This window comes from Capsella rubella, unplaced genomic scaffold (genome assembly GCF_000375325.1).
Source record: "Capsella rubella cultivar Monte Gargano unplaced genomic scaffold, Caprub1_0 scaffold_3, whole genome shotgun sequence".
NCBI lineage: Eukaryota > Viridiplantae > Streptophyta > Magnoliopsida > Brassicales > Brassicaceae > Capsella > Capsella rubella.
In genome coordinates this window covers 10,031,121-10,058,965 of record NW_006238921.1, presented here as the reverse complement: position 1 = coordinate 10,058,965, position 27,845 = coordinate 10,031,121, and the positions used below count along the sequence as shown (strand labels likewise).

The following is a 27,845-nucleotide window of genomic DNA, read 5'->3' as shown; positions in this document are numbered from 1 at the left end:
TAAAACTAACATGAGTAAAACTTCTATTTTGAATAATAGGCTTTATTAGAGGTATTCTTACTAGGTATAACCAAAATCTAACTTTAACCGTATTTCTAACTTTCAACCGTAACCGTATAAAACGGTTAAAAAATATAACCGTTAACCGTAAAAACTAAATCATTCACGGTTATAAAAAAAATATTAACCGTAACCGTTATCAACCGTAACCGTAGAAAACCATTGGTTAACCATATAATTAACCGTACGGTTAAACCTTTAATAAAATTATTTCATCAAAAAAAAAATTTAAATGAGTAAATGTGTAAACTAGTAACTCTTACCCACTCCACTTCTCATTTCCATTAATCAAATCAAAAATAATTTAATTTTAAATAGTTGTAGGTTCATAACCATTAATTTATATATTTGTAGTTGTGTTTGATTAAACAAAAATAATTTCTTTAACTGATATACTATAAATATTTGAATCATATAATTACATATATTTCATATTGTAAATAAAAATTATTTGATATGGTAAAAAAATATAAAATTTTGCTTATAATATTATATATATCATAATTATCAATTAACCGTACCCATATTTAACCGTAACCGGATTTAACGGTAATTGTGTATAACCGTAATCGTTGTGACCCTATATATAAAGGTTAAGGTTATGGTTAAAGAAAATTTATAACCGTAACCGGTGGTTAATAAACCGTAGATAATCGTAACGCGGTCATGCCTAATTCTGACCCGGTTATATATGCTTTAATTCAGCATGTATCATGTGTATGAATAATGCTGGAACAAAGTACATATCACACTATTACCCACACAAAAAAACCTGAAAGAGATTAACATACAGTACACACAATCTTCTTCTTTTTGTGACAAAACGTGCACATATTACAACTCAAAACACATAAGCATTACATTATCAAACTTTATTCCCACAGGTTATACTTTTTATTCCATCATGCCTCAAAGACTTGAGGCACTTCATTACAAAGGCACCATGGCTTTACTTAAAGTGAGACACACATAATGTAATCATGCATCGTTTGGTGAATAGGTTGTATTGTTTTAGTGACCAGGCTGAGTCTGAACAGCTTCTCCAGCGTACGAGCAACACCTTCTGCAGCCATTGTATCCTCTGTAGCAGCATCCGTGATAGCAGTAACCTCGACCTCCTCCACACGATTAATCTAGCTTTTCGTTTGAAAACTTTGAAAATTATGTATCTAAATTTCATACTATAGTTCTTGTAACGATTTGAATATTTAAATTATGAACACATCTTTCTTAACTTAAATAACCTCCAAAGGAAGATATTGAATTGACTGAAATCTATATATGATCTGCAAAGAAACCTAACAGAACCAAAGCCTTGGAAGCCATTTTTGTTTTCAAACTTCTTCTTGTAACTCTCTTAGTATTTTAAAGAGAGTGATGGATATAAAATGTAACCCTGCATGGCTTCTATTTTTAGGAAACAAATGAGTTTATTACACTAGAAAAGTCTAAGTATGGATTCATTTGTAAATCACATCGGGTCCCCTAACTGTTAGATGTTGGATTCATTGTAAAATAATTTTGAATCTCCATAAATGGCAACACCCCACAAGTATTTTGGCTATTTCGATAATAAACTTCTTAAAGCCATCATTCACTGTTTACAGTAATAGTACTAGGATAGGAACCGCGCGCGGGCAATATTTATCAATGTAATATAATTTATATTAAAATACATAAAATTTTGTAAAAAAAAATGTTTTAAATTTTTTGACACTCATGTTGTATATTATGACGGATCAATCCGTAAAAGTAAAACATTCTCTTGTATAAATACTCAAGTTGAGAAATCAATAAAACCAAGTCAGTTCAATACCTTCTTTTACACGGAGCCATCTTTGAGCTCCAATCACCACCTCAACCGTCGTGCCTTCCAACATCAAAATAATCAGATGAAAACAAATTGTTTAGAATTGACCTTTATTAAGTGATTAAATTTTATATTTTTTTTCTTATGTGTTTTGGTTCATTTATTTAAGAAATGAATTAGTAGCTAATTTTGGTTGTTCGATATTTTTTTTTAACCAATATAAAATTGAATGAAAAAGAACATTTTTCTAGTTAGATCGATCGAGTTTAGACCAATTATATTTGTAATATATATTTTACAACTCAAAACACATAAACATAAAAAATTACATCATCAAACTTTATTCTAGAGTACTTTTCTTAATCTATCTTACCTCAAATACTTGAGGCACATTCAATACAATTACAAACACATCATGGATTACTTAAAGTGATTTCACACATATATAATGCATTAATCATACATGGTGGTGAAGAGAGTATATTGTTTCACTGATCAGGCTGAGTCTGAACAGCTTCTCCAGCGTACGAGCAACATCTTGTGCAGAAGCCATTATAACCTCTGAAGCAACAGCCGTGATAGCAGTAACCTCCTCTTCGATATTGATCAGGCTGCACAGTTTCATCAATCTTCATTGTGTAACAACACATTATTTCAAATATGTAAATTTATTTTTTTGACATCAGTAAAATCCAAAAAAAAAAAAAACGATTTTTATATGATTCAGTATGTATTCACGATATGATTTTCACTAAACATACGTTCAAAATATAGCTCGAGCTGGTCTGGTAAATAGAAAAATTATAAATCGTACTTAAGTTTTTTCTAACTATAGTGGCTTTAAAATTAACAGTTTCTCAAGCCAAAAACAGTCGTAGCCTCGTAGGATGCATGAATCATCAAATGTTACGTTAGTTCTTGTTATATATTTCTCATTTTAAAGAACGAAATTAAATAGATTGAAATATGTATAATCATTTTAAGTACCGGACTGTGTTTCGGCTGCCGCGGCCACTTCGGATACGACGAGAAGAATTGCAAAGAGACTCAACAGAACCAAAGCCTTGGAAGCCATTAGCTCAATTGCTTAAAACTCTCTTACTGACAAGTGATGGATAAGATGTTATCTTGCATGCTTGTCTATTTAAAGGATAATGTAGGAGGAGATGAGAAAATCAAAGAACTAGTCCATAAGCCAATAAAAGATAAGAGAGTTTATCACATTATAATTGTGTCGGGTCCCCTTTAATTTATATCGTTGTAATGATTTTGAAACTTCATAAATGGAAACCCCACAAGTCTTTTGATATTTTGATAAATTAGATTATTGGATTATCATTGTTATTTAACGAAAGGTTACGAAAGATTATCAATGTTTTGGATTATGTTTAAAACGGTTTCGTTTTGGATTATGTTTAAAACGGTTTCGTTTTGTATTTGACAGATATCGATAACGAGAATTAACCCCATTTAATTGTTCTGTCCGGCCATTTAACGATGTACTTAAATTGGTAAAGTCAACCAAAGTTTCATAATAAAGAGAGAGTCAACCAAAATTTTGTGATTTAAATTAACAGTTGGAGAGTACATGATTTAAATCAACGAAATCTTACTCTCCAGGATTTTAATGGCATTTTTCCCATAGAAATATGCAACAATAGAAAGCATTTACAGATTGTTAATAGGGAAATTCTCACAAATAGCACAGATTTAAGTTTTTAGTCCAAAATTAGCACACACTATTAAATAATTTAAAATTAGCACAAAATTATATACGCAAATCTCCATCAAATATTACTTTTCAGAAAATCGCTTCTTTTTCTCTTCATCCTTCTAAACGCTTCATCTCCGTCGGAAGCATGCACGTCAGCTTTGGGGTTTCACCTCGATGTCGGATCGATTCGACGAGGCTTTGGTTAGAAGATGTCATTGTGTGAGTGTGTCTCTGTTTACGCCGTTCGTACGAGACACACTTGGGGCATCGCTTCAGGTAATTTTCTAGGTATAGATCATGAGTTTGAATTTTTTTTCTTTTAAATAATAATATTTTCATTTAAATTATATACTTATTCTTAAAAAATGCTAGATATAGAATACTTGAGCGTGTATGCTAACTTTGGAAAAAAAATCTAGAATAGTGCTATCTTAATGTATTTCTCTTGTTAATATTATAAAAGTTTTACTTATGTTTTGCTCTTTTTTTCTTATGTTTTACTTACTTTTTCTCTAGATTTTTCTTTTTTATTTATTTAAATTATTTTAATAATAATAATATATCGTCATTATAAATTTATGCAAACAACAGAATTAATTTTTTACAAGTTGAGTTAACACATTACCAAAAATTACCTTTACTTAAAAAATTTCTCTCTATACGCAGCCCAATAATTCCAATAGTAATTTAGTATTTATATTTTTTTTATATCTAACAATGCTTTTCTTAATATTGGTATTATAAAAATGTTTAGGTCTCGGTGTTCGGATAATGCTTATACAAGACTACAACTATTCTCCTACAGCACTTTCCCATAAAGTTTATAAAATGATACATTGAGTCACTAGTCATATTTAACTTGGTGAGCTCAAAAGAAATGGTGCCAGTAAGATGTTGTGTGAAAGATCAATTTCTGAGAGAGAGGTGAGTTCTACAAACCGTGAAGAGATGGTTCATGTCAACTTCATGGGATCTGTCCGCTTGATGATATCCTCCTCACAACTTAAAACTCAGGCAAGCATATAATTTAGTTACCTGAGGCAAAAAAAAAACAACTATTGCAAAATTTGAACTATATATAAATTCTAGAAAAATCATATATCTTATAGCTAGAAAACTAGTTTTTTATAGATTTTGAACTTAACCGTAGATCATTACTAGTGGGTTTTTAAGTTTCTACATAAATCCCAATAAATTAGCGTCGGTTTATTTCTTTTGCATGTGTTTTGATTAGTTTTGCATGGGGGTTGCAAACTAATTTTAATTGGAGTCAATATACTTCGAGAAATAGCTTAAAATAGTAAGTTTTGTAGATAAATTATAGCACATACTACATAAATTTCCAAAAATAACACTAATTGACATTAGTTTTAGAATCTATTTCTTTTTTAAGATTTGAAAATATTATTTTAGATTTATGATGTAGATTTTAGGAGGTATGGTTCAGTGTTTAGAGTTTATGATTTAATCTTGAAATATGGTGCGATGATTAAAACTTAATAAATTGTGTGATAAATTTGGAAACAAAAATTTTTTTTGTGCTATAAGTTAAAATATAACATTGCCATACGTTTATAAATTTATTTATAGTCAAATTTATACATAATGAATGGATAATAAATAATTTATATAATCTTGATTTTGAACTATACAACACAATTGTGTGGTTTAAAAATAACAATATTTATTATACATATATTTATATTTTCTATAAATGTATAATTAATATAATTAACATGATTTATCTCTACATATTCAAATTCAAAAATATTCTGTTGTTAATTAATATAATGAACTGTTACTATCGTTAATTTGATATATGCATCTATCATTTTATTATTATAATCATGAAACAAAGATACATATTCATAATTATGACTGTTTGCAAACTTTTCCTATCCCTATACTGCTTAAAATTAAATGCATAATAACATCTCATGCATAAAGTCACTAAACTGCTTTTGCATATTTGTTCACACACATCAAACTAACCTTATATTAGAATTGGTAAAGTTTTGTGTTAACAACCATTGGCCAGCCTTGGTTTACATATACGTTTTGTTCTCCAACCCTAAGAGTACGAATAAGTAAACAAAACTCTTACCAAAAAAACAAAAGATAGTAACATAAAACTAGAAATGATTTATTTATGCAAATGGAGAAGGTTACAACTCAAACACAAAGACGACATTACATTATATATGAAACTTTTTTTTTCCATGGTTTCTCTTCTTCAGGTACTTAACTTCAATACACATTCAACCATGGTTTACTTATTGTCACACATAAGCGTTTATATAGATACAAATCTTGCATGATGGTCATTACATTAGTTTTGTCCTTCTGCGTTAAGCCCGTGTCCTCCTCCTCCTCCTTTGCGTCCTCCTCCGCTGTATCCACCGTGGCCACCGCCTCCTCCTCTGTTGTATCCACCACCATAACCATCAGGGTGAACAGTTTCCTCAGTCTCTGGCTTCCCTGTGCCTGTCCAAAACAAAAACATGGTTAGCACTTGTAAATGTGCATGCCTCTACCTAATTTCAAACTTGTGTATTAACTTAACATTTGCATATAAACTCACAAGTCCTCCTTCTTTAATAAAAAAAACTTTACAACGTTAACGTTCTACATAAAATTTGCATATAAATATCATTTCTTTAATATGATATATTCAATTAGCCTAAACATAAACATAATATTAAAACTGATGAAATGAACTTAATATCAAACAAGTTTACGTACTTGCGGCAGCCACTTCGGAGACGACGAAAAGAATTGCAAAGAGACCCAACAATATCAAAGCCTTGGAAGCCATTTTTTTTTTTCTTTCTTTCTTATAACTCTCTTAGTATGTTAAACCAAGTGATGAATAAAATGTTACGATGCATGGCCTCTATTTATAGAAACATGAGGAGAATAGGGAAGGAGAAAAGTCAAATATATAACTAAATCAGTAATGAAATAAAATTAGATATTACAATAAAACCAAAGTGGTAAGAAGATAAGAATTCAAATTAGTGTATACGTGTTGCATGCGTCGGGGACCCTTTATGGTCCGTTGTTGGACTCATTGTAATAAATTTGGAAGTACTCCGTAAACGGCTAGGCTAGTCCACTAGTCTTTTTGGAGTCGTACACATGTAGATATTTAGAATTTGGGTAGAAAAGTCGTATAGTATTGATTGTCACTATATTGATATTTGTTATAAGTATATTCTTTCCAATCTCTGCCGACAGATAAAGCTGTATTCAGTGAATATGAGTAGCTAAAATGAGTGAAGTAGATGATAGAGGAGTAATATGTAGTAACTTACTAAGGACTTACCTTGAAGGTCTCAATAATGAAGATTTTATTGGGAATTTGCTTGGGTATAGTTGATTGCAATCAAACTATCTATCTAACTAAGCCAAGGTACCTAAGCGTAAAGTTGGCTTGATGCATTCGTAGAGGAGACGAGTCTTGTCTGAAGTTATTGAGTGTAGTAGACATTTTGTTGTTATCCATCCTTGCTAGGTACATTTTACATAGACGTGAATTTGATAACTATGTTTGTTACTATGGTATCTCATACACTTTGTTCTATATTTTTTGTAAGCATTTTTAATAATTTATCATAATCTTTATAATTCTCAATTTTAATTTCCTGGTTTTGTTTCTCATGGATTTTCTTTTTCTCTCTAATAAAATATGATCAAGTTTGAAGTTTAAAGAAAAGAAGAAAAATATTGGAAGGTCGCATAGTTCCATCTACACTCTTTACTTATAACTGTAATATATAAAAGGTTAAAAACCTAGAAAATGTTTAGTGTAATCGCATTTCTTTATCATTTTTTGTAATATATTCTTACTTATAAACGTTCTTATGAATTGTGAATAGCTAGCTTATTAAACAGTGCGGTTTATTTATCTATACATTTTGAATAGCTTATTAATAAACGTTAACAGTCATAGAAAATACTTTAAAGAGTATAAATTTTTTTTATCATCACATGCATTATATGCTATCCATCCATAACTATTTAATATTTCTGAAAATGTTTTAGAGGGTCCCTTTATATTTATATTTTATATTTTATATTTTCTGCTGAAACCATTTTCAATATTCATAGAAATATTATTTGGATGGTAGCGTAGTCTCTATTTTGTAGCCTTGTATATATAATTGTTACTTAATTTATTATCCTTGATATATTTTACCACTCTTCTTTTATATCTATTATAACACTATAACTCTATAAACCGGTTACTATCAATTGTATCCATTTAAAATTATTCGAGAATATAAAAATAAAAAGGGTATTATTGAAAATAAACAATAAAAACGATCTAATGATATTTTTGTAAAAAGGTATGTAAAAACATATTTTTGCATATCCCCCAGGAATTAATATACATATATATTAATATATATATAAAGCACAAGAAACTAGTAATGGTAGCTTAATTAGTCATTAGTCATCTAATGTGCAAAACAATATAATACATATTTCCGGAGAACAAAGTGGATTTTGCATAATATAGAGAGATCTAGCTAGGGTCCAATGGTAACGTAAAGAACTTCGTAATCAAAGAGGCATAATTTAAAGTTAGAGACTGATATAATACTATGGTCTCATTATAATCATAGGAATCATAAGGAAGAGTTTAGAAACCGGAGCAAGAAAAAAAACTAGTGCTAATAAAGTATTATTACAGAAGACAAGCAATTTTGTTATCCGACAAGATCTCAATGCACTGACTCGAAAGGGCTTTCCGCGTTTTTTGACCTGAGCAACGATGTATTTTTCTCCAAAATGATCAATAATTTTCTTTATATATTTAATGTATAACTTATTATAAGATTTTATTTACGAATATAAAACATATATATTAGTATTTCGACTAGAGTAATTTTCTCTGAAACGAAATCTATTCATGTTTTCAGGCCTGAAATTAAAATAGGTAGTATAATCTTATCTTAAATACTATTCAAATCGACGATTTCTAGATTTTTGTTAGAGATTTTGACCAGTTAGGCTATTGAGCTATTGATCTCACTTTTGACTATTTCATTGTTAAATTCATTAGTTTTCTATATTTTAACTGATTATTCATTTTCTTCTTTTATACATAATCACTTTATGTGTTATAGGAGAGTTATCAAACACATTTTGATTAATCCGATTTAAACCAACAATACATTAAAAAAAATTAATGATATTAGCTCGCCACCATAGATATTATTAGTTCAGGGATCTATAAGTTTATAGGAAGAACCATAGGAAGAGCCACCCGTAATATAAGCAACCGTACCTAAACAATAACTTAAGATCCAAATTAAACCAACAAAAAAAAAAAACTTAAGATCCAAAATATTATAGTTTATCAAATTAAAAAAAAAATCTAACATAGACATATTTATTAAGTAGTATTAATCTATACTATTAAAAGGGAAGATTTTTTATAAGTATAACCAAACAGAATTAAAAAAAAAAATTACATTTTATGTAATCCTAAACCTATAACCAAACAGAATTAATGACAGCAAAATAAATAATTTTAACAGAAAATAAATATATGAAAGAATCCCTTAAAAAAAGAACCAATATTATGTCATTTTAACAGAAAATATATTTGTACCAAACATTCTTTATGATGCAATTAGAATTAAATAATTTAGAAAATCGTAATACATTTCAAGATCTTTAAAAAAAAAAGAAATATAATGTCAAAAAGAAATATAATGTCATTTTAACATAAAATAAATTTGTAATCAAACATTCTTTAGGGGCAATTAGCGTTTAATAATTTAGGAAACCCTATTACAAGAACGCAACTTTGGGTTCCACCAAAAAAAAGAACGCAACTTTGGGAATCCATACAATTTCTTATTAATTATTTAGGAAGTGAATTTAATTATTAAAATTATATAAAAGAAACAAGATCTAGATCCTTCACAATTAGTATTAACCATAATTAATATAAAATAAATAAATTACACACTTTGTAATATTTAAAAAGTCGTTTCAAACTAAAAAAAAAAATTGGAAAGGAAATCGAAAACAAAATCTAAATCCCCAAAATTACTACTATACGTAACTAATATAACAAAGCAATTAAAATTTCATACCATTTACCACACTTGAAAATAGGTAACATGATTTTATGTTTATATATAAAAAATTTTATTTATATCATAGATACTAATCATAAAGTTCAAAATCTCAAACCTCAATCATTTCCAAAACTAATATTATGGAAATCATCTTTATTTTCTGTTAAAATTATTTATTTTGCTGTCATTAATTCTCAGCAGATTTAATTTTCATTAATTTTGAAACTAATTTTCATCCGGTCTGATAGTTCACGGGTTTAACGGAAATTAAGATGATTACTAATCTGGTTCACATTCAATTTGGATTCGCTATCCTATCGATCCAAAGTTTATTGTGAAGCGATTATTATTTCAAGCATTCATAAACTTAATAAAAACATACCAATGTATGTTTATGTTACAAATGTTATACGAAATAAATATATCTACGAATAAGTCTCAATCATTGACCTATTTTTCATTTGTTGGACTAAAATTCACTATCTCAAATAGATAAATTATTATTAAAACCATGGTTATAAGATAGAAAAACATGACACATCTAAGAAAGAACGAGACGAGACGGGTTCCTGTCTCAAAATAAACAAACCACCTTTTCTTTACTTTTTTTTTAATGTAGTTGATAACAAAACCAAATCCTAATTTTTTTGTAACTGAATTAATAACAAATAAATATTAAACTGGTGCGAACTCAGATTTTGAATTTGAATAATATTGCTAATATAATTACATTTACAAACATAACACCACATGTGCGTAATATGTTGCAAACATGATAGCAAACTTAGTTTTTGAAAATCAATCTCGCACGTACGTGCGGGTCCAAATCTAGTATTGTCTATATATCATGAAACTTATGTATCATCGGTTCTATGATTATCTTTTGGTTTTGATGTTTTATGTTCCTTGTATTTTTGAAATTAGGTATTTTTTAAGTTTGAAGCTGGAAAAAGAAACAATTGATATTATTTATGAATTTAAATAATAAAGGAAGGTAATTCTTTTTTTTTTTTGAGTAAGATCTTTATAAATGTTGGACAGGCACTCACCATAATTATATACATCAACTAGTACTTTTACACGTACATTTCTCAATTATTTATTTTTCCGATCATTTCACTAGCTAGTTGATGTACGATTTTGCAAGTATCTTGGCAGCTCTTCGTATTAAACTGTTTCAATGGTGTATGTTCGCAAGATTAATCCACATCTGGTGAAGTTATGGTCTCGCACAATGTTTCATTCCCAATTTCTCTTTTATCATTCTTTAATGTGCAAATATATAGCGTAAATCAGTAACAAAACAACTAATAAAGTTTGACATAACGAAAACTTTTTGTATTTGCAAACAAGAAAAGAAGAAAAAAAAAATCACTAAATATGCCACCGTCCAAAGTAACTCATCTAGAGAATTTCTATTGACAATAAATTAAAAAAGAGTAGAGAGTTTTTTGGTTAATGACGAAAGAGACAAATCTAGTGGCCCTGTAGGCCTGTATAATTAAAAAAAAAAGTATATAAAAATTTCTCTTATTTTATGTCGATAAAGTAAAAAAGAAAACGAACGAGTGATCCATAAAAAAAAAATATGTACTATAGTATTTTAAAAGTGATTATCTCAAAAATTCTAGCTCTATAGATATCTATTTAGACAACATGCGATCCAATCATAGTTTATAATTATATTACTATGTGGGATTTTGTTTTGCAATTTATCTATGTTTCCTTGTCATAAAGGACATATTTTTTCAATGGTAGATATGTACGTGGAGTCTCGAGTGTGTTCATCCACACACGTGAAGGTTAGAGATAATTTAATTAGAAAAATGCAAATGTTCATTAACATTTAATTAATGTCAATGGTGAGGTGTCTCGTGGCTATATGTTATCACCTAGTCACTTAAGATATCATGAAATGTAGTCCATGCAAGTGTTAACGAAGAGTCTCACTCACACTCACTCAATGAATTGACTTGTTAGTCTCGAACCAAAACTTTAAAGGCAATAACCAAATAAGTCAATAACGATGGCTGAATGATGCTGACACTATTAAAAAGAAAGCTAATGAAAATTGGGAACTTATACGAACCAAACCCTTTGTGCTCAATGACAATAATTACGGTCGTTCGAGGTTGTGCATAACTTAAAAATATTATCATATTTAACTTTTTATTAGTGATATATTATATAAGAATATGACTTGGTCACTTTTTGTAGTAAAATAGCATCTTTGTGAACCAAGTAGTAGAATAGTATTTTGAAGAAGCATTTTCATGTAATTAAATTTATATAAAAGATCAATACCTTACAAATGTGTAATTGTTTTAACCACTTCGACCTATCAGTAAAAATGATTTCATATTTTAGATACAATGTGAAAATTCTGTAAATTGAATGGACTGCTCGAAAGCGATACGTATTTAAAAAATGTGTATGCGTCTTTTACCAAAAAAATAAATAAATAAATTTGTGTGCGTGGTAAAAGTTATTTGTAACCCGATCGGGTTTTCAGTAGTAACCGAATCCGGTTTTAATCGGTTTTTTGGGTCGGATCTGATTCGGATTTTGGATTTTGGCTATTTTTCCCTGTGCTAGTTCACACCTTTTATCAAATAAACTCATAGCTTGATATATCAATATATATATATATATTTGAAATTTTTGTTTGAATATACTAAATTAAAATGTGTAATCATGTGAATATAAATTAAATTTTATAATGTTTCTTCTATGGATAATAACGTTTAATTACCAATAAATTCATCATATTGTCTTTTCTATGGATAAATTTTCTCAATACTTATATCCTTAGCTTTTCCTTCTATAGCTCGCATTTCGAATAAAATCCAAAATTACAGAAAAAATATGTTGTGTGTTTCACTCTCATAATATATATATTTTTTTTCATTTTCGAAGCAACCAAATGAATCAATTCGTTTTCAATATTATGACTAAGGTAAAATTTAAATTTTTTCACTAGTAATTCAGAAAACATTCTTTTTTTTTTTAATAATCAAATAAGTTATAAACTGAAGCCCATACATCCCATCAGGCCAAAAACCAGAGCATGTTATATGGTTTCGTCCCAAACGCTACTCGAACCGACAACCTCTAAGCTTTTTGTCAGAGATCTTTACCAATTGAGCTGTTAGCACTTAGTCATAAAACATTCTCTTATATTACATAATCAAATTTTACAAGCATCTCTATTAGTCATTAAATTAAATCTTATACAAGTGAGACTTGCAGTTTGGTTTTAGTCAACTACAAGATCAGTCCTCATGGAACTTATGTATGTTTACTAAACTTTGTAAATGTTGGTGTATATATGCAAAACCTTGATAGTCTCTAGGTGTTTGGTAATATTTTTATAAAGTAATTCAACCCTAAGAATATATTAAGGAAACAATAATAAACCGATATATAGAGAGTAATAGATATGACCTAGAAACGAAATTATTATGCAAACAGTGCAAATATAACTCAAGCAGAGAGAAATTATACTGATATTATGAAACTTTATTCCAAACATCACTGAAGGGATGGGACTGCATTACAAACTCACCATGGTTTATTTAAAGTCATACACACACATAAGTGTACATATAAGTGCAACCATGCATGGTGGTGAATACATTATATAGTTTTAAACACCGGGCTTCGTCTGAACAGGTTCATTAAGCCCGTGGCCTCCTCCTCCGTGGTGTCCTCCTCCGTTGTATCCTCCTCCGTGACCACCTCCTCCGTAACCTCCGCCTCCGTAACCACCTCCTCCGTAACTTCCTCCTCCGTGACCACCATGTCCTCCGTGGTATCCGTCAAGTCCATGGCCTCCTCCTCCATGTCCATGACCTCCGTGGCCACCATGGCCTCCATGACCGCCATGGCCGCCGTGGCCGCCATAACCTTCAGGTTGCACTGTTTCCTCACTCTCCGGCTTCACCATGCCTGCCCAAAAAAACATAATTTCAAACATATTGGTAAGCACGTGCACATGCTCATTCCTCTTCCCGGTTTCAATTCTTTTTTTTTCATTTTAAAGACTTCAAAGTATAAGATACTTTCTAACAAAATTTGCACAAAACTTATAAATAGTACGTACATGACTCCATATGACTTACGTGAAGTTTGTCTTGCCTTAACTAAGTCCACATAATGGATCGGACAAGTTTACTAAATGGTACGTTAGTTCAAGTTCGATCACGAACTGGAATGTATAAAAACTTTAACGTACCGGACTCCCTTGCGGCAGACACTTCGGAGACAACGAGAAGAATTGCAAAGAGACCCAACAGTATCAAAGTCTTGGAAGCCATTTTTTTGTTCTCAACTTCTTTCTTATATCTCTCTCAGTATGTTAAACCAAGTGATGAATAAAAATGTTACGATGCATGGCCTCTATTTATAGAAAAAATGAGGAGGATAGGGAACGAGAAAAGTCAAAAAAATACAACGAAGTTGGATAAAAAGAAGGAAATTGTTTTATCAAAAGTAAAGTTAAAGTATATTTACAATATTAACAAGTAGTAATTAGATTTAGGAGATATAAGTAATAGACCCTTATGGTACAATGTACAATGTAAATGACAACTCCACTAGTTTAAAAAGTAATTTTATATACAAAGTGCATTCATAAACTTCCATATTATAGTATTTCTGTAACTATTTATCGTATCAAATAGTTATGTTTTTTTTTTTCTGAGAAATGCCTCATAATACTATATTTTTAAGTTTTGTTGTCAAAACTCTGCTATTAATTTAATATTTCAAAATATTATCAAAAATATAGTATTATCACAAACATAAATACTAATTTTAAAAAAATTTAGACTTTTTTTTTGAGTATGAATAAACTATTTAGAATTATAGAATATTTTTAGGGAATAGGGTATAGTGTTTAATTATAATCTAAAATTTAGGTTTTGAAAGTTGAAAATTTAATATTTACTTTATGCCATTTTAAGAAACTAAAACTTAATCAATTTTTTTAGAGATATTCTTTGAACAAATCTTAAAAGTTTGATATTTAATTAAATATAATTTCCTGTTAAAATATTTAGATTGTAATTCTGTAAATATGTTATAATGATTTATCTTTTTGGACAGATTAGTCGTCCACTATGGCTGATACTTGTTACGGATCCTTCTTCCGACAGAGGGATAAAGACAAATCTATATCCACTGAACAATATTAATTAGCAAAATTGCTTAAAGGAGTACTACGTACGTAGAAAGTTTTGCTTGGCCATCGTGAATACGAATATTTTAGCCAGTACCTAAGTTTTTTTCCATGTTACTAAGTGTAGTCATGTAGCTAGTTCATTTGTGAGAATTTCTTAGAATTTTCTTTCACTCTATATTTACTATTTGAGATTACGACAGGCGACTGATTTAGAAATGAAACAGCTGATTGCTATATGATATAGACTTTAATGGTAACTCTAATTTTAACTCGAGTTCTACTAGCCACTACAGTTTATATAGCTGATATATGATATAGAGAGACTAATTATATGGTCCAAATTGATATGAGTTTCGTAATTATCAAATGCATAAACTTAAATGAGTCACAAAGTGAAGTGATAATCTCATAAACAATGGAATCATCATAGCAAGATCCAAATAAGTGAAGTGATAGTCCAACAGATCATGCGTGAAATATAGTTCTGGTCTTTTTCACCAGAATTCGAGTTCATATAAATTTGTTATTTTAGCGGATGCATAAACCATTTTTACCTATGGCACAACTTTAAGAAACTAAATTTTTTGGTTCTTATTGAGAGATACACTACAAAATTAGCTAAAAATTACAAAAGTTAAGAAAATGAGTAGCTCATGAGATTGTGCATGTAAGATTGAAAACAGCCAATCGAGATAAGATATCTAATTATTTAACATTTTTGAAATTACAATAGTTAACTATGATTAATATACTTTAAAAATATATATCAAAGGAATGTAAACTCTTTTAAAATAATATATAGTTTTTTGTATTTTTATTTTGTTAAAAGAAAAAGATAAATGAAAATAAAATATATATTTGAAAATATTGAAAGTTTTAGATAAATACTTTTGTAAAGTTCTAAATATCACACAATGAAAAGTGTTCCATGAAATTTCTGAACCAAAATATTTAAGAGTTTTACACTTCTTGCAATTGGAAAATATTGATTAGGATGTTTAGTGGCTAGATAGACTTGTTATTAATACTAGTTAGTCATCTAACTGCCTTTTGCCATTGGAAAATGTTTATTAGGATGTTTAGTGGCTAGATAAACTTGTTATTAATACTTGTTAGTCATCTAATTGTCTTTGGAAGAATTTGATGATTATTTGGTTAATGAAATGATTATTGTAATGAAAATGCACTAGTCTAGTTAAGTGTCTATAGCTTTGGATTTTTGTTTGTTTGTAGTTGTTAGCTGCATAATCCACTTCGTTTTTCTTCTGATCGATTTCATTAATTCAGAGGATTCGCTTTTAGTTATCGTTTAGTGAATTGTTTTTTTCCGTTTTGCTTCAATTTGAATCTTCTTTGTCTTTTGATCATTGCTTTCTTTTGTCTTATATATTTTGGGTTGTTAGTTACATTTAGAAATCAAAACTCATCTCATTAATTTAGATTAATTTGGGTTGAAGCATCTTTGTGTATTCCTATTGTGTTGAGCTTAAACTCAAACCGATAAATAAGTTGAGAAAAATTGCTACATCAACTATCACTTCTCTTCAGTCTTCTTCGCCACTGCCATCGTTTCCAGCGCGGCTTCCACCATCGCCATTTGTTCCACTATTTTATCACCGTTGCCTAGAAAAAACAAGAACAAGTTCGATAAAAAAAAAAAGCTCACTTCAAGTAATAAACCAGTTCTTAACACAAACCTAGACAAAGAGGAACCTTAAGACAAACTAGAAGAGTACAAGAGTAGTATTCATAAAAGGATACACCTCTCTCTCTCCCTGTCTCTCAATCTATACACCGTAGTTACAACAATGCACAGCTTTTCACTCCCTCAAGACAAAAAAAAAAAAAAAAAAAAAAGCTTTTTGTAAATACTAATTGCAATGAGAGTTCATCTAAATCCAACTGAAAGACACCACATAAGGAGTTACAACTTGAAGAGAAGAGTTGTGTCTTTACTTCATTTGTGACTTTTGACAAATAACTACCTTATTACGATAAAACTTAACATACATATATAGTTATAATATTAAAACTGAAACTCAATTATAAACTAACAAAGACACTACACTTGTAGAAAGTGTGGCTCTTGGTGGGATACTTAAACACATCAATCTGTGTATATGTTTTGAGTAAAACACTAACGAAAATTAAAGAAGCCTCTAATTTTTTTGTAAGAAAATTGGTAAACAATACCATGTTTTCTTAGTGATATATATATTGTCGTTTTGATTATTCATCATTTCAACCATTAATTTTTTTTGAAGCAACTAAATGAATCAATTTATTTTGAATATTATGAGACTTTAAATTCTTATACTAATTAAGTCCTTATGAAACATAGTGAAATTATGCTGATATTCATGAAACTTTATTGCAAAAACATTTCTGAAGGGACTGCATTACAAACTCACCATGGTTTATTTATAGTCATACACACACATAAGCATAACTAAGAGTACACATACATGTATATATTAAGTGCAACCATGCATGGTGGTGAATACATGATATTAGTTTTAAACACCGGGCTGAGTCTGAACAGGTTCGTTAAGCCCGTGACCTCCTCCACCGTGGTGTCCTCCTCCGTTGTATCCTCCTCCGTGACCTCCATGACCTCCTCCTCCGTTGTATCCTCCTCCGTGACCACCATGTCCTCCGTTGTATCCCTCAAGACCGTGTCCTCCTCCTCCATGTCCGTGGCCTCCTCCTCCACCGTAGTGGCCTCCTCCTCCACCTCCACCGTAGTGGCCTCCTCCTCCTCCTCCACCGTAGTGTCCTCCACCTCCTCCTCCATAGTGTCCTCCACCTCCGTGACCGCCGTGTCCATAACCTTCAGGTTTCACTGTTTCCTCACTCTCTGGCTTCACCATGCCTGCCCAAAAAATATCATTTCAAATATAGTGTTATGCACGTGCACATGCATATACAAAATAATCTCTAGTTTCTTCAAAATAATTTACAATATTAAATATACTTTCTAGACATAGTTTTCAAAAAAAAAAAACTTATAAATAGTACGTCCATGAGTACTCCATATCACATAATAATGGATAGGACAAAATAGTTGGATAAATTTACGAAATGGTACGTTAATCCAAGTTCTATATTACCCTAATCACAAACATTTCTTGTATTTTTTATATATATATTAAGAATAGTATCCAATAGTAGAATTAGATCATTGAAATGTATATTAAACTTTTACGTACCGGACTCTCTTGCGGCAGACACTTCGGAGACGACGAGAAGAATTGCAAAGAGACCCAACAGTATCAAAGCCTTGGAAGCCATTTTTTTTTTTCTCTCAATTTCTTTCTTATGACTCTCTTAGTATGTTAACACAAGTGATGAATAAAATGTTACGATGCATGGCCTCTATTTATAGAAAAAATGAGGAGGATAGGAAACGAGAAAAGTCAAAAAAATACAACGAAGTTGGATAAAAAGAATGCAATTGTTTTATCAAAAGTAAAGTTAAAGTAAGTTATCGCATTATAACCGAAGTAGTAATTAGATTTAGAAGATAACTACCATAGTATTCTCTATACCGCTATACGTGTTGGATTCATAGTAAGTTTGTAGCTATATTTGAATCAATGTAAATGACAACTCCACTAGTTTACAAAAATATCTATAAACACAGCGCACTCATAAACTTCTAGAGATTTCAGAATTCTCTTTTTCTTACTGTTAAATATTATCATATATCAATATCGTTTTGTGGTTAATTACATTATAAGAAAAAATATCTGATCTAATCCTTGCTATGATAAGATTTAACTAACTGTAGTAAACACAGTTATAATGTATAGTTTTCATGGATAATGATTTCACCGAACAGTACTCTCCACAAACATGTACGATATTCTTACGATAGACAGACTCGCCATGCAACACATAAAATCACGATGGATAATTCTACTTGTGACTCTTTTACAAAAAAAAAATTCTACTTGTGATGTTCTAAACTATGGTATCTTTAGTTCCATTAATCTTCATTCAACTGTATTTTCTCAAACTCGAATCCTAAATCTGATGTAGAAACTTTTAAATCTTTAGATTTATGCTTCTTTTTTTTTGGTTAGGTATTTTTTTCTTTTTTGGGTTTATTAATTATAAGTATTTGATTACAAATCCAAACATAATTATGTTTATATGTTATAATGATTATTTATTTGGGCGGGCAATGGCCAACTCGTCTTGACAGCTTTATGGCAAGATACTTGTTTCAAACCGCGATTTATACAATTTGGAGGGAGAGGAATGGGCGACAGCATGGGGATCCTCGTAACACTGCAGCTCACCTCATAAACTTCATCGGTAAACAAATGCGCGATCGACTCTCGTCCATTAAGCTTATGGGTGATAGGCGATACGAAAAAGGAATGCAACTTTGATTCACCTCTCAATACTAGCCTCTAAATCTTAGTTTCTCCTTCATAACCCAAATGTATTGATCTCCCGTTGCACATGTTGTAAAAACGATTTTTAATTTCTTAATATAATTTTACATTATTTTTTAAAAAAAATATAATGATTATTTATTTGGACAGAAAAGTCATCCACTATTGATACTTGTTAAGGATCCTTCTTCTAATCTCTCTACCGACATAGAGATAAAGACAAATCTAATATCCACTGAACAAGAGTAAGTATAACATATAATTGCATCAAGGAGTACTACGTAGAAACTACTTTTAAAAGGTACAAAAGTTTTTGCATTTGTCTTAAAAGTTGATTTCTTAGCATTTTTGTCACTCAAGTAATAGTAACCCTAAGTACACAAACACAAACACAAGTCGTGCTAATATATATACGAACTCGATCGAGTTCTAGTCATCAGTATCAAATAAATGAGACTTATTAAGTGAAATGATAGTATCATAAAACATAAACAATGGAATCAGCATAAGCAAGATTTGGCAACAGGACCAAGTCCAAGAGAGCATGAAATTTAAAATTCCAAAAAAGAATACTAAAATAGTGATGATAAAGTATCACACTAGTGAACTGTACCAATTTTGTTGCCGACAAGATCTATACGTTTCACTATCACGGCCCAAAGGCTTTTTTCCGCATTCTCAGATGTGGCCAAGGAAGGTTTGCTTTTTTTGTTTTTTGTTTTCCTATTGACACAGTCAAGTTTTTGTTTGGTATTATCTTTCATGTTGTTTGATTGGAATGATTATCTAGAAGGTTGGCCATGTATACTACCATCTAAAGAATGAGTAATTAGGTGGGATAACAAAAAAAAAAAAATCAGAAAAATTAAGTAAAAATCGATTAGTGACTTATATATTTGCAAAACATTTAAATGTTATGCCAAGTGCAATATTTTTCTGTAACATATATTTTTTTTTCAACAATATATTAGCTATACATTTTTTTTTTCTAAATGGATGTTGACATTTAGAGTTTATGATTTAAGGTTTATGGTTTGAATGTTTTACGATGGTATGTTGGGTATTAGACATTCATATAACCATTAATTTTTTTTTTTTTTTTTGGTTAAAAGACATTATAACCATTAAATTTGTTTTGAAGAAAAGTTACATGTTACGAAAAAAAATTTATCATCACCCTTTTCGTACAAATGAAATTAAATGAATATAGAACTTAAATTTATTTTTATGTGATCAGAGAGGAACATGACATATCAATATCAAAAACCTAAATTCGTTTATAACTATTGTAATTTGGCAATTTTCTCCAAAACAAATGTGAAGGTCTCTAAGAATCGTTCGTTACGTGCGTATCAATATTAGTAAATTAGTAATATTTAGAATCCCACATTACATACATCTTTGGGAGTATATAGAAAATTAGAAACCCAAAAAATTGGAGAACCACTGAAGCTAAAGATCTTTTTCCAACGTCACGAATTCTTGTGATAGTGACTAATGTTTGTGGCATTTTAAGTTGTAGCCTCGGTCTCCTAGCTCCTATGGATCTATCAACAACGCTTTATGTATTTCCAATCTATGTATCTATGTTTGTTGTAATCTTGTGTTTGATCAGCCCTATTGTATCACCTTTAGGTTGACGAGCTTGTACTCTTTGGGATTGAATGAATCAACAATTATGTTTTGCACCAAAAGAAAGTTATATTAAATATATACCAATTGTTGTAATAATTCCTCAAACAAACTAAATGTTGCAACGATTTATAAGATAATCAAAAGTTGTAATTGTTAGTAAAACAAACTAGACGATACAATGATTCAATTAAACGGTTGTAATAATACATTTAAATATTTTATTTTGGTAATTACTTTTAACAGAAAATTAAGAAAATAATCACTAATAAGAGATGCAACTTGTAGAATGTATTTTATGTTCATAGAAATTGTGTACCGCCAAAGATAAAACTACTTGTTGCAATTCTTTACCATTTCATTCTATCAAAATAGACAGAAAAAAACAAAATGCATCAAACTTTCAATCTTTGTGTTAAAGAGTATTTGGTTAAACAGAATGAAAATGTGAGACTTTATTCAAATAAAAAAGCAGTAATAATATCCAAGTTCGTCCGACATAGCCTTAAGCTGTTCCTTCTTCAATTTGTCTTCAAGGACCACCAACTCCTTCATCTTCCCCAAGATCTTCCGGTCTAGTTCTCTCATCCGAGCGGCACGGTCTTGTGCTTCTTTTACAATAACACGAATCTCCTCAAGTTTCTGTTTCAACCAATCCAGTTTGAAACCAGCAGCTTCAAGATCCCAAATTGTGTTGTCTGCTTCTTTTAGTTCATCTTGTCGACGAGGTTGAGTAGGGCAGTCAAGTACGTTCTCTTGGCAAATACACTCTTTAGATGAAAATTTGAGGATGTCTCTGGATGTTCTTTAAAGATTAGCTTCGCTTGACCTAACTGTAAAACATATTAATGAAAACAAGATGATTCGATTTACATATTTTCTAATGAACCTGAAGAATTTGTAAAAAAAAATTGGAGTTGTAAAATATTGCTTACCTGGGATTGTAAAATACAGAAACCGTTTATGTCCACGGTTTCATCGTTGTCGGAGTCCTCATCATATGCAGTACTAGGATAATAATGTGTTGATTTACTCTCTACTATCTTGGCCATTGGTACGACCACAGCTTCTAGGGTTCGAACTACAAGAGCTTAAAAACGAAAATGAAATTAGGCAAATGCTTTCTTGAGATCTAACCTCCACTGTTAGAAGAAAAAAAAAAACAAATGTAGTAAAAGGTGTTTGCTTCCAATAAAAGAGATATTCTCAAGACGATGCATGGATCTCGAATAACGTGAGCGAAAGTGAACTGCTTTGGTTCATCGTAATTTGATACTCCTCATTATTACTGACTATGATGAGGAATAACGTGAGCGAAAATAAAAATTGTAAGCTATATGTTCTTTTGACCGTGATGACTCTTGGTGTTCTACTACTTGTTCAGACACAAAGACATTATATATTCGTTAAGAAACATATTGAAGTTGTGTTGCATTTTCGAAATATCTCGTAGTTAATTTTGTGTTATATATATCTTACTTAATTTTGTATAATTTCTAGGTAACGACTCTTGGTAATTCCTACTTAGTTATATACTCATGTACTTAGTTCAACTAGTAAGTATTTTTAAAAAAACAAGAGTCAAATTATTTGGCAATTAACGAGGCCGGTCAAATTACTTGCAAGTACTCAGATTTCCGACCAAAAGTTCCTTCGGACAAATCAAGTATCGAGTACACAAGTCAGTTACTTGGACGGGTCAAGGCCGGTCATTACTTGGCCAGTGAGAAGACCTAAAGAATGGCATCAAACTCAATTGCAAAATACTTACATATAAAAAAAAAAGTATTGAAGAACTATCATATATTAAGACGTTTCCACATAAAGAGGGTTCTCATTTTCGAAATAAAAAAATCTAAACGCAAGAAAAAAAATCAGAAAACCTAACAGAACCTAAACCAAGTGGCCAAGAACAATCAAGTATTATATATCAGCCAACATTGTCAACGTTAGAGGAGAGATGAGTTCTTGCAGCTAACAACTCTACCTTCTCCTTATCTATCTGAGCTTCTAGATCTAATAACTTCCTCTTCAATGGCGTAACCTGGTCGTCCATTTCTTTCAGCCGGATCAAACAAGCCTCTTCTTTCTTCTTTATGTCCTTTACTTCAACAAGTTTCTTCTCCAACCAATCCACCTCAAGTCCTGCTTCTTTCAAATATGCAAGTGCAGCGCTTGCATTAGAGATACCATCATTGGAGAGTTTTAGAGGAGATTGACACAACGTTTGGTTTATGCTTAGGAGGACGTTCATGTACGCCGTCTTCAAATATGGATTCTTTTGACGAAATTTTGATACAAGATCTTGGTTTCTTGCAAATAATGACTTCACAGATTCTACCTGCGTGTGGACAGGGTACATAAAATAAAACTAGAGCATATCCAAAGCCATTATATATAAAGAAACATGAATTATATTATATAGTGTATAGTCTTACGGTTCAACAGAAGGTGTTACCTGAGAAGGAAGAATTTGGAACCCATTGACATATGTGGTTACCGTTACTGGTGAAGAAGATTCCGGTACATATAATTTTCCTACAACTTCAAGAACTTCTATCTTGGCAACAACTGTGAGTTCTCCATTCACCAGAAACCCTTCTTCGTCATTAAGTTTAGTGAGGCTAATTATTTCTATAAACCCCCAGTCAGGAGCCTTATGTTCAAACCAGTGCTGACACTCTACAAAATCAAAAACCATATTTCATATCATTATTACTTAAATTTCTGAATCAATGCCTAACAACTCAACACGGAAGCATAAAAGTAACATAAACCATAAACTAACCTTTTCGTTGAGAGAAATTTTCCGGGAATTTATTAACTATAGTCAGAGAAAATTTAGCATGTCTTCTCCATCCAATAGGCAAAGATTCATTATCAGAAACATCTAGATACAAAGACAAATGATTAGCACTCTTATTTCCCTTTGGATAGGCTTTAAGACGCCTGCAAACCAAAACCAAAACAAAAACAATTGGTTAAACGTAAATTCTACTGGCAGAAAACATTACAAGAGGAGTTTGTTTATTATCTTCTTACCATTTGCAGCCACCTGCGACGAAATTATCCGAGTAAATTGGTTCTGATTGCAAAGATGAGAAATTTTTAATCACCCAAGTAATCGTCGTTTCAACTTTTGTCTGCATCGATCTATATGATGAATTACTCCTAGCTACACAATAATTCTGTAAATCGAAAAGTCAAAGAACAATCTTTAAGTGTAACCGAATTATCGCATAGGGTTTATAACGATGACTTTCTCGATGAAACAAAAAAAAAAAAAAAAGGAAAAAAAGACCGTAGTCATTTAAGAACGCTTAGAGTGTGAATTATCGCATAGGGTTACAGCGGTTTGAGTAGCCCTTGGGATTTGGGTACTCGAGTCGGATTCGGGTAAAAACCATTCGGGTACGGATTTCTCGAGTAGAAAAGTTTAGGACCCAATAGAATAAACATAAAAATTGGGCTCAGTTTCGGTTCGGGTCCATTCGGGTTTGGGTTGGTTTGGTATAAATTTTCGGAATCATTAAAAATCCGAGAATTTTCGGGTACACAAATACCCGAAAATTTACCCGAATACCCGAATTTTTGGGTAATTACCCGGATTTTTGGATAAAAATACATAACTTTTTGGGTAAATATCCGGATTTTCGGGTAAAATTCAGAATTTCGGGTATAAATTCGGATATTTGAATAGATAACTCGGGTATCCGGGTCCTAAATTATTTTTATACATTTTTATACATTTATAGATAATAGACATAGTATTATCGATATTTAAATGAAATTTAATATTTTTTAAAATGATATTTACTAATTTACTAATTCATGAGAAAATATGTTTATTTTGAAATAGCAAATCCTTCTTCTTCCATAAAGTTCAGAAGGACCGGATCTATCACAGAGTGCTTTAGCTTTAGTTAATGTGATTCATTTTGAAAAGGATCCTAAAGGTCTGTCTGCTCTTTGAGATATATATATATATGGTGCATGATGTGTTTTGGCAAAACCTGTAAAACAACGTGGTCAAGATGCAAAAACACTGAGATGTGGATGTGTGTTATCTTGTTAGGTAAAGTGGTACAGTGAAGTCCCCATCAATGCAACTCACACAGACAATGCGATCTCATTACAAGCACTGCAAATGGTTACTTAACTGAACTATGTTGTACATTTATCTCAACAATGTTACATACGTACTTGAAACCTTCATAGTGTCGCTGACGTACAATACAATAGAGTAAGATAAACTTAAAAACTAATTTATCATGAGGAAAATAGTGTCCTTCCCTTTTATGTCACTCTTAGTTGCAGAGGAATCAAAGTAATCAAATAAAACATTGAAGAGTGTAAAAATGATGGTGGGTACTGAATATGCAATTTCTGTGGTTTAGAAGCTCCATGACTTGGATTGCCCGCAAACCCGCAGTTCCCAAACGGGCAGGACCGCTATAATCCGCAGACCAAACGGATCGAGTCCGCGAGACCCGCATTTTTTTGGGCTTCGAAATCAAAGCTCATACCCGCCCCGTTAAGCTTCGTATTGGGCATGCCCGCGGGCTAGAGGCCCGTTTGACATCTCTAATCAAGTTTACTAGTAGTTGTTTTTAACTGGTTATTAGATTTTGTTTCTTTGAAAATCTATTTTTTCAGCATTCAAGATTTTTAAGAATGAGATTCCCTTTTGTCCAAAAAAAAAAAAAAGAATGAGATTCCCTAATTAAAAAAGATAAGTATTGTAGAACTCTCCTATATCATATAGATGTTTTCACATTAAGAGAATTCTCATTTCGAAAATCAAAACTCAAGCAAAACCAAAATCCAAGTGGCCAAGAACTATCGAGTCCAGCATCAGACAACATTGTCATCGTTGGAGAAGAGAGGAGCTCTTGCAGCTAACAACTCTTCCTTCTCCTTATCCATCTGAGCTTCAAGATCAGACAACTTCCGCTTCAATGGCGTAAGCTGTTTGTCAATTTCTTGTAGCCGGGCCAAGCAAGCCTCCTCTTTCTTCTTCTTTTCCTTTACTTCATAAAGCATCTTCTCCAACCAATCCACCTCAAGTCCTGCTTTTCTCAAATATGCAAGTGCAGCTGCAGCATGAGAGAGACCATCATTGGAGAGTCTTAGAGGCGATTGACACAGCGTTTGGTTCAAGCGTAGGAGGATATTCATGTAGGCCGTCTTGAAATATGGATTCTTTTGACGAAATTTTGAGACAAGATCTTGGTGTCTTTCAAACAAACGCTTCACAGGTTCTACCTGCGAGAGGAAAGGACATATAAAGTGAAACCACAGGTTCTTTATATATCAAGAAACAGGAACTATACAGTTAGACTCTTACGGTGTTGCGCGTACCTGTGAAGGAAGAATTTGAAACCCATTGACATCTATTGTTTCCTCCGGTACATCTACTTGTCCTACAACTTCAAGAACATTTATCTCGGCAACAATTGTGAGTTCTTCAATCACAAGAAATCCATTGTTGGCATAAATATCCTTGAGGGGAGTCATTTCTTCATACCCCCAGCTTGTAGACTTGTGATCAAACCAATGCTGAGTCTCTGAAAAATATTCCAAAACTCGTAACAAGTTACATTTCTGAATCCATGCTTTACAACTCAACACGAAAGCAAGCATAAAGAACAATATAACCTTTTAGTGTGGAGAGATGTTTTGAAAATTTATTAACTACAGTTAAGGAAAATTTAGCGTGTGTTCTCCATCCAATAGGCAAAGAATCTTTATCCGAAACTTGTAGATAGAGAGACAAATGTTTGTCCTTTATATTTCCCTTGGGATAAGCTTTAAGACGCCTACAAACCAAAACCAAACAATATCAGCTAAACCTAAACTGGTCTGTCAGCAAAAACATTACAAGAAAAGTTTGTTATCTTCATACCATTTAAAGCCACCAGCAATGAAATTATCAGAATAAATCGATGCTGATTGCAACGAAGCGAAGTTTCTTATCGCCCAAGTAATCTTCGAGACCGTTTCAAGCTTTGTCTCCATTGATCTCTATAATGACTCCTAGCTACACAACAATTTTGTAAATCTAAAAGTCAAAGAACAATCTCAGATTCTAAGTGAAACTTAACCAAACAAAAAAAATAATTCCTCTATGAAAATAAATCTAAATAGCTTTTCTTGTTTTCTTGACATAGATATAGGAAGGAAAATGGAAAAAATAAAAAACGAACGATTATAACCTCAGTCGAAAAAAAGAGACAGGGACAATGTACTGAAACAGTTAAGCCATAACTTTAAAGGCTTCCACGTTTAAATTAGAAAGACTAGAGGAATGCGAAAGGTTTCGGCTCCTCTTCTTGCATATGGTTTATACCTAAGTTAAGTTTAAAACAGTGATACTTTAAAAAAAAAAAAAAACGAAAAACAAAAAAGACATAATCATGAACCACATCGTTTAACTGTTTTTCTTTCCCAAGACAAGTTTTGTAAGATGTGTCATGTGTGTTATGAAGGGAAATATCATTGTATAGACATATAAGACTATATAATTAAATATCTAGCTATGTATTTTTTTAAAATTAGATAAACAAGATAGAGAGTGGTGTTTATACATTTTCACCCTTGTTTTGTTTTATATATCTTCTTTCACATAATAAATAATTTAGTCTTTGATTGCTTGGTATACATTTAGATTTTTGTCTGTAAATTTAGAGCCATAGATTTTTTTTCCAAATTTAGAGCTATAAATATATAGCGTTAATCTTGTAATATAAACCTTAGTAATTTGGAGAAGGAGCGAGTGAACTAGTGGTTCTCACCTCTGTTTGCCTTCTCAGCAGATACGGGTTCGAGCCCGGTCCCTCTCAAAAGAGATTTATTATTTGTAATGATGTCAAAAAAAAAAAAAAAACCTTAGTAATTTGGATTTATTTTCAAATGCCAATTCATTTTTATCCATAAATATAGATATTAA

At 31.1% G+C, this 27,845-nt stretch overlaps 6 protein-coding genes and 1 long non-coding RNA gene across 7 annotated transcripts; all 7 read right to left on the bottom strand.

Annotated features, from left to right (window-relative positions):
- Nucleotides 1-2,121: 2,121 nt before the first annotated feature.
- On the bottom strand, nucleotides 2,122-3,004 carry LOC111831371. Its single transcript, XR_002834564.1, has 2 exons — nucleotides 2,858-3,004; nucleotides 2,122-2,481 (listed from the first exon to the last, which is right to left on the bottom strand). It is a non-coding gene; the product is annotated as an uncharacterized LOC111831371 (long non-coding RNA).
- A 2,702-nt stretch (nucleotides 3,005-5,706) lies between these two features.
- LOC111831370 (glycine-rich protein 3 short isoform-like) lies at nucleotides 5,707-6,459 on the bottom strand. The gene is made up of 2 exons (XM_023785288.1): nucleotides 6,327-6,459; nucleotides 5,707-6,068 (listed from the first exon to the last, which is right to left on the bottom strand). Exons 1-2 carry the CDS (start codon nucleotides 6,397-6,399, stop codon nucleotides 5,914-5,916), a joined length of 228 nt encoding a protein of 75 aa, XP_023641056.1. The 5' UTR covers nucleotides 6,400-6,459; the 3' UTR covers nucleotides 5,707-5,913.
- A 6,703-nt stretch (nucleotides 6,460-13,162) lies between these two features.
- Nucleotides 13,163-14,048, bottom strand: LOC111831369 (glycine-rich cell wall structural protein-like). Its single transcript, XM_023785287.1, has 2 exons — nucleotides 13,914-14,048; nucleotides 13,163-13,627 (listed from the first exon to the last, which is right to left on the bottom strand). The coding sequence occupies exons 1-2, from the start codon at nucleotides 13,993-13,995 to the stop codon at nucleotides 13,326-13,328; spliced, it is 384 nt and encodes a 127-aa protein (XP_023641055.1). The 5' UTR covers nucleotides 13,996-14,048; the 3' UTR covers nucleotides 13,163-13,325.
- A 3,151-nt stretch (nucleotides 14,049-17,199) lies between these two features.
- Nucleotides 17,200-18,193, bottom strand: LOC111831603 (glycine-rich cell wall structural protein-like). The gene is made up of 2 exons (XM_023786451.1): nucleotides 18,071-18,193; nucleotides 17,200-17,733 (listed from the first exon to the last, which is right to left on the bottom strand). The coding sequence occupies exons 1-2, from the start codon at nucleotides 18,150-18,152 to the stop codon at nucleotides 17,378-17,380; spliced, it is 438 nt and encodes a 145-aa protein (XP_023642219.1). The 5' UTR covers nucleotides 18,153-18,193; the 3' UTR covers nucleotides 17,200-17,377.
- A 3,040-nt stretch (nucleotides 18,194-21,233) lies between these two features.
- LOC17892861 (MATH domain and coiled-coil domain-containing protein At2g42465) lies at nucleotides 21,234-22,221 on the bottom strand. The gene is given in 3 exon segments (XM_023786648.1): nucleotides 21,234-21,612; nucleotides 21,615-21,729; nucleotides 21,832-22,221. Coding segments are annotated over 3 exon segments (489 nt in total). The 5' UTR covers nucleotides 21,949-22,221; the 3' UTR covers nucleotides 21,234-21,355.
- A 409-nt stretch (nucleotides 22,222-22,630) lies between these two features.
- LOC17892370 (MATH domain and coiled-coil domain-containing protein At2g05410) lies at nucleotides 22,631-24,170 on the bottom strand. The gene is made up of 4 exons (XM_006300148.2): nucleotides 23,939-24,170; nucleotides 23,685-23,845; nucleotides 23,355-23,578; nucleotides 22,631-23,237 (listed from the first exon to the last, which is right to left on the bottom strand). The coding sequence occupies exons 1-4, from the start codon at nucleotides 24,043-24,045 to the stop codon at nucleotides 22,827-22,829; spliced, it is 903 nt and encodes a 300-aa protein (XP_006300210.2). The 5' UTR covers nucleotides 24,046-24,170; the 3' UTR covers nucleotides 22,631-22,826.
- A 1,580-nt stretch (nucleotides 24,171-25,750) lies between these two features.
- Nucleotides 25,751-26,914, bottom strand: LOC17893014 (MATH domain and coiled-coil domain-containing protein At2g05410). Its single transcript, XM_006299231.1, has 4 exons — nucleotides 26,802-26,914; nucleotides 26,555-26,715; nucleotides 26,258-26,463; nucleotides 25,751-26,161 (listed from the first exon to the last, which is right to left on the bottom strand). Exons 1-4 carry the CDS (start codon nucleotides 26,912-26,914, stop codon nucleotides 25,751-25,753), a joined length of 891 nt encoding a protein of 296 aa, XP_006299293.1.
- Between the last annotated feature and the right edge of the window lie 931 nt (nucleotides 26,915-27,845).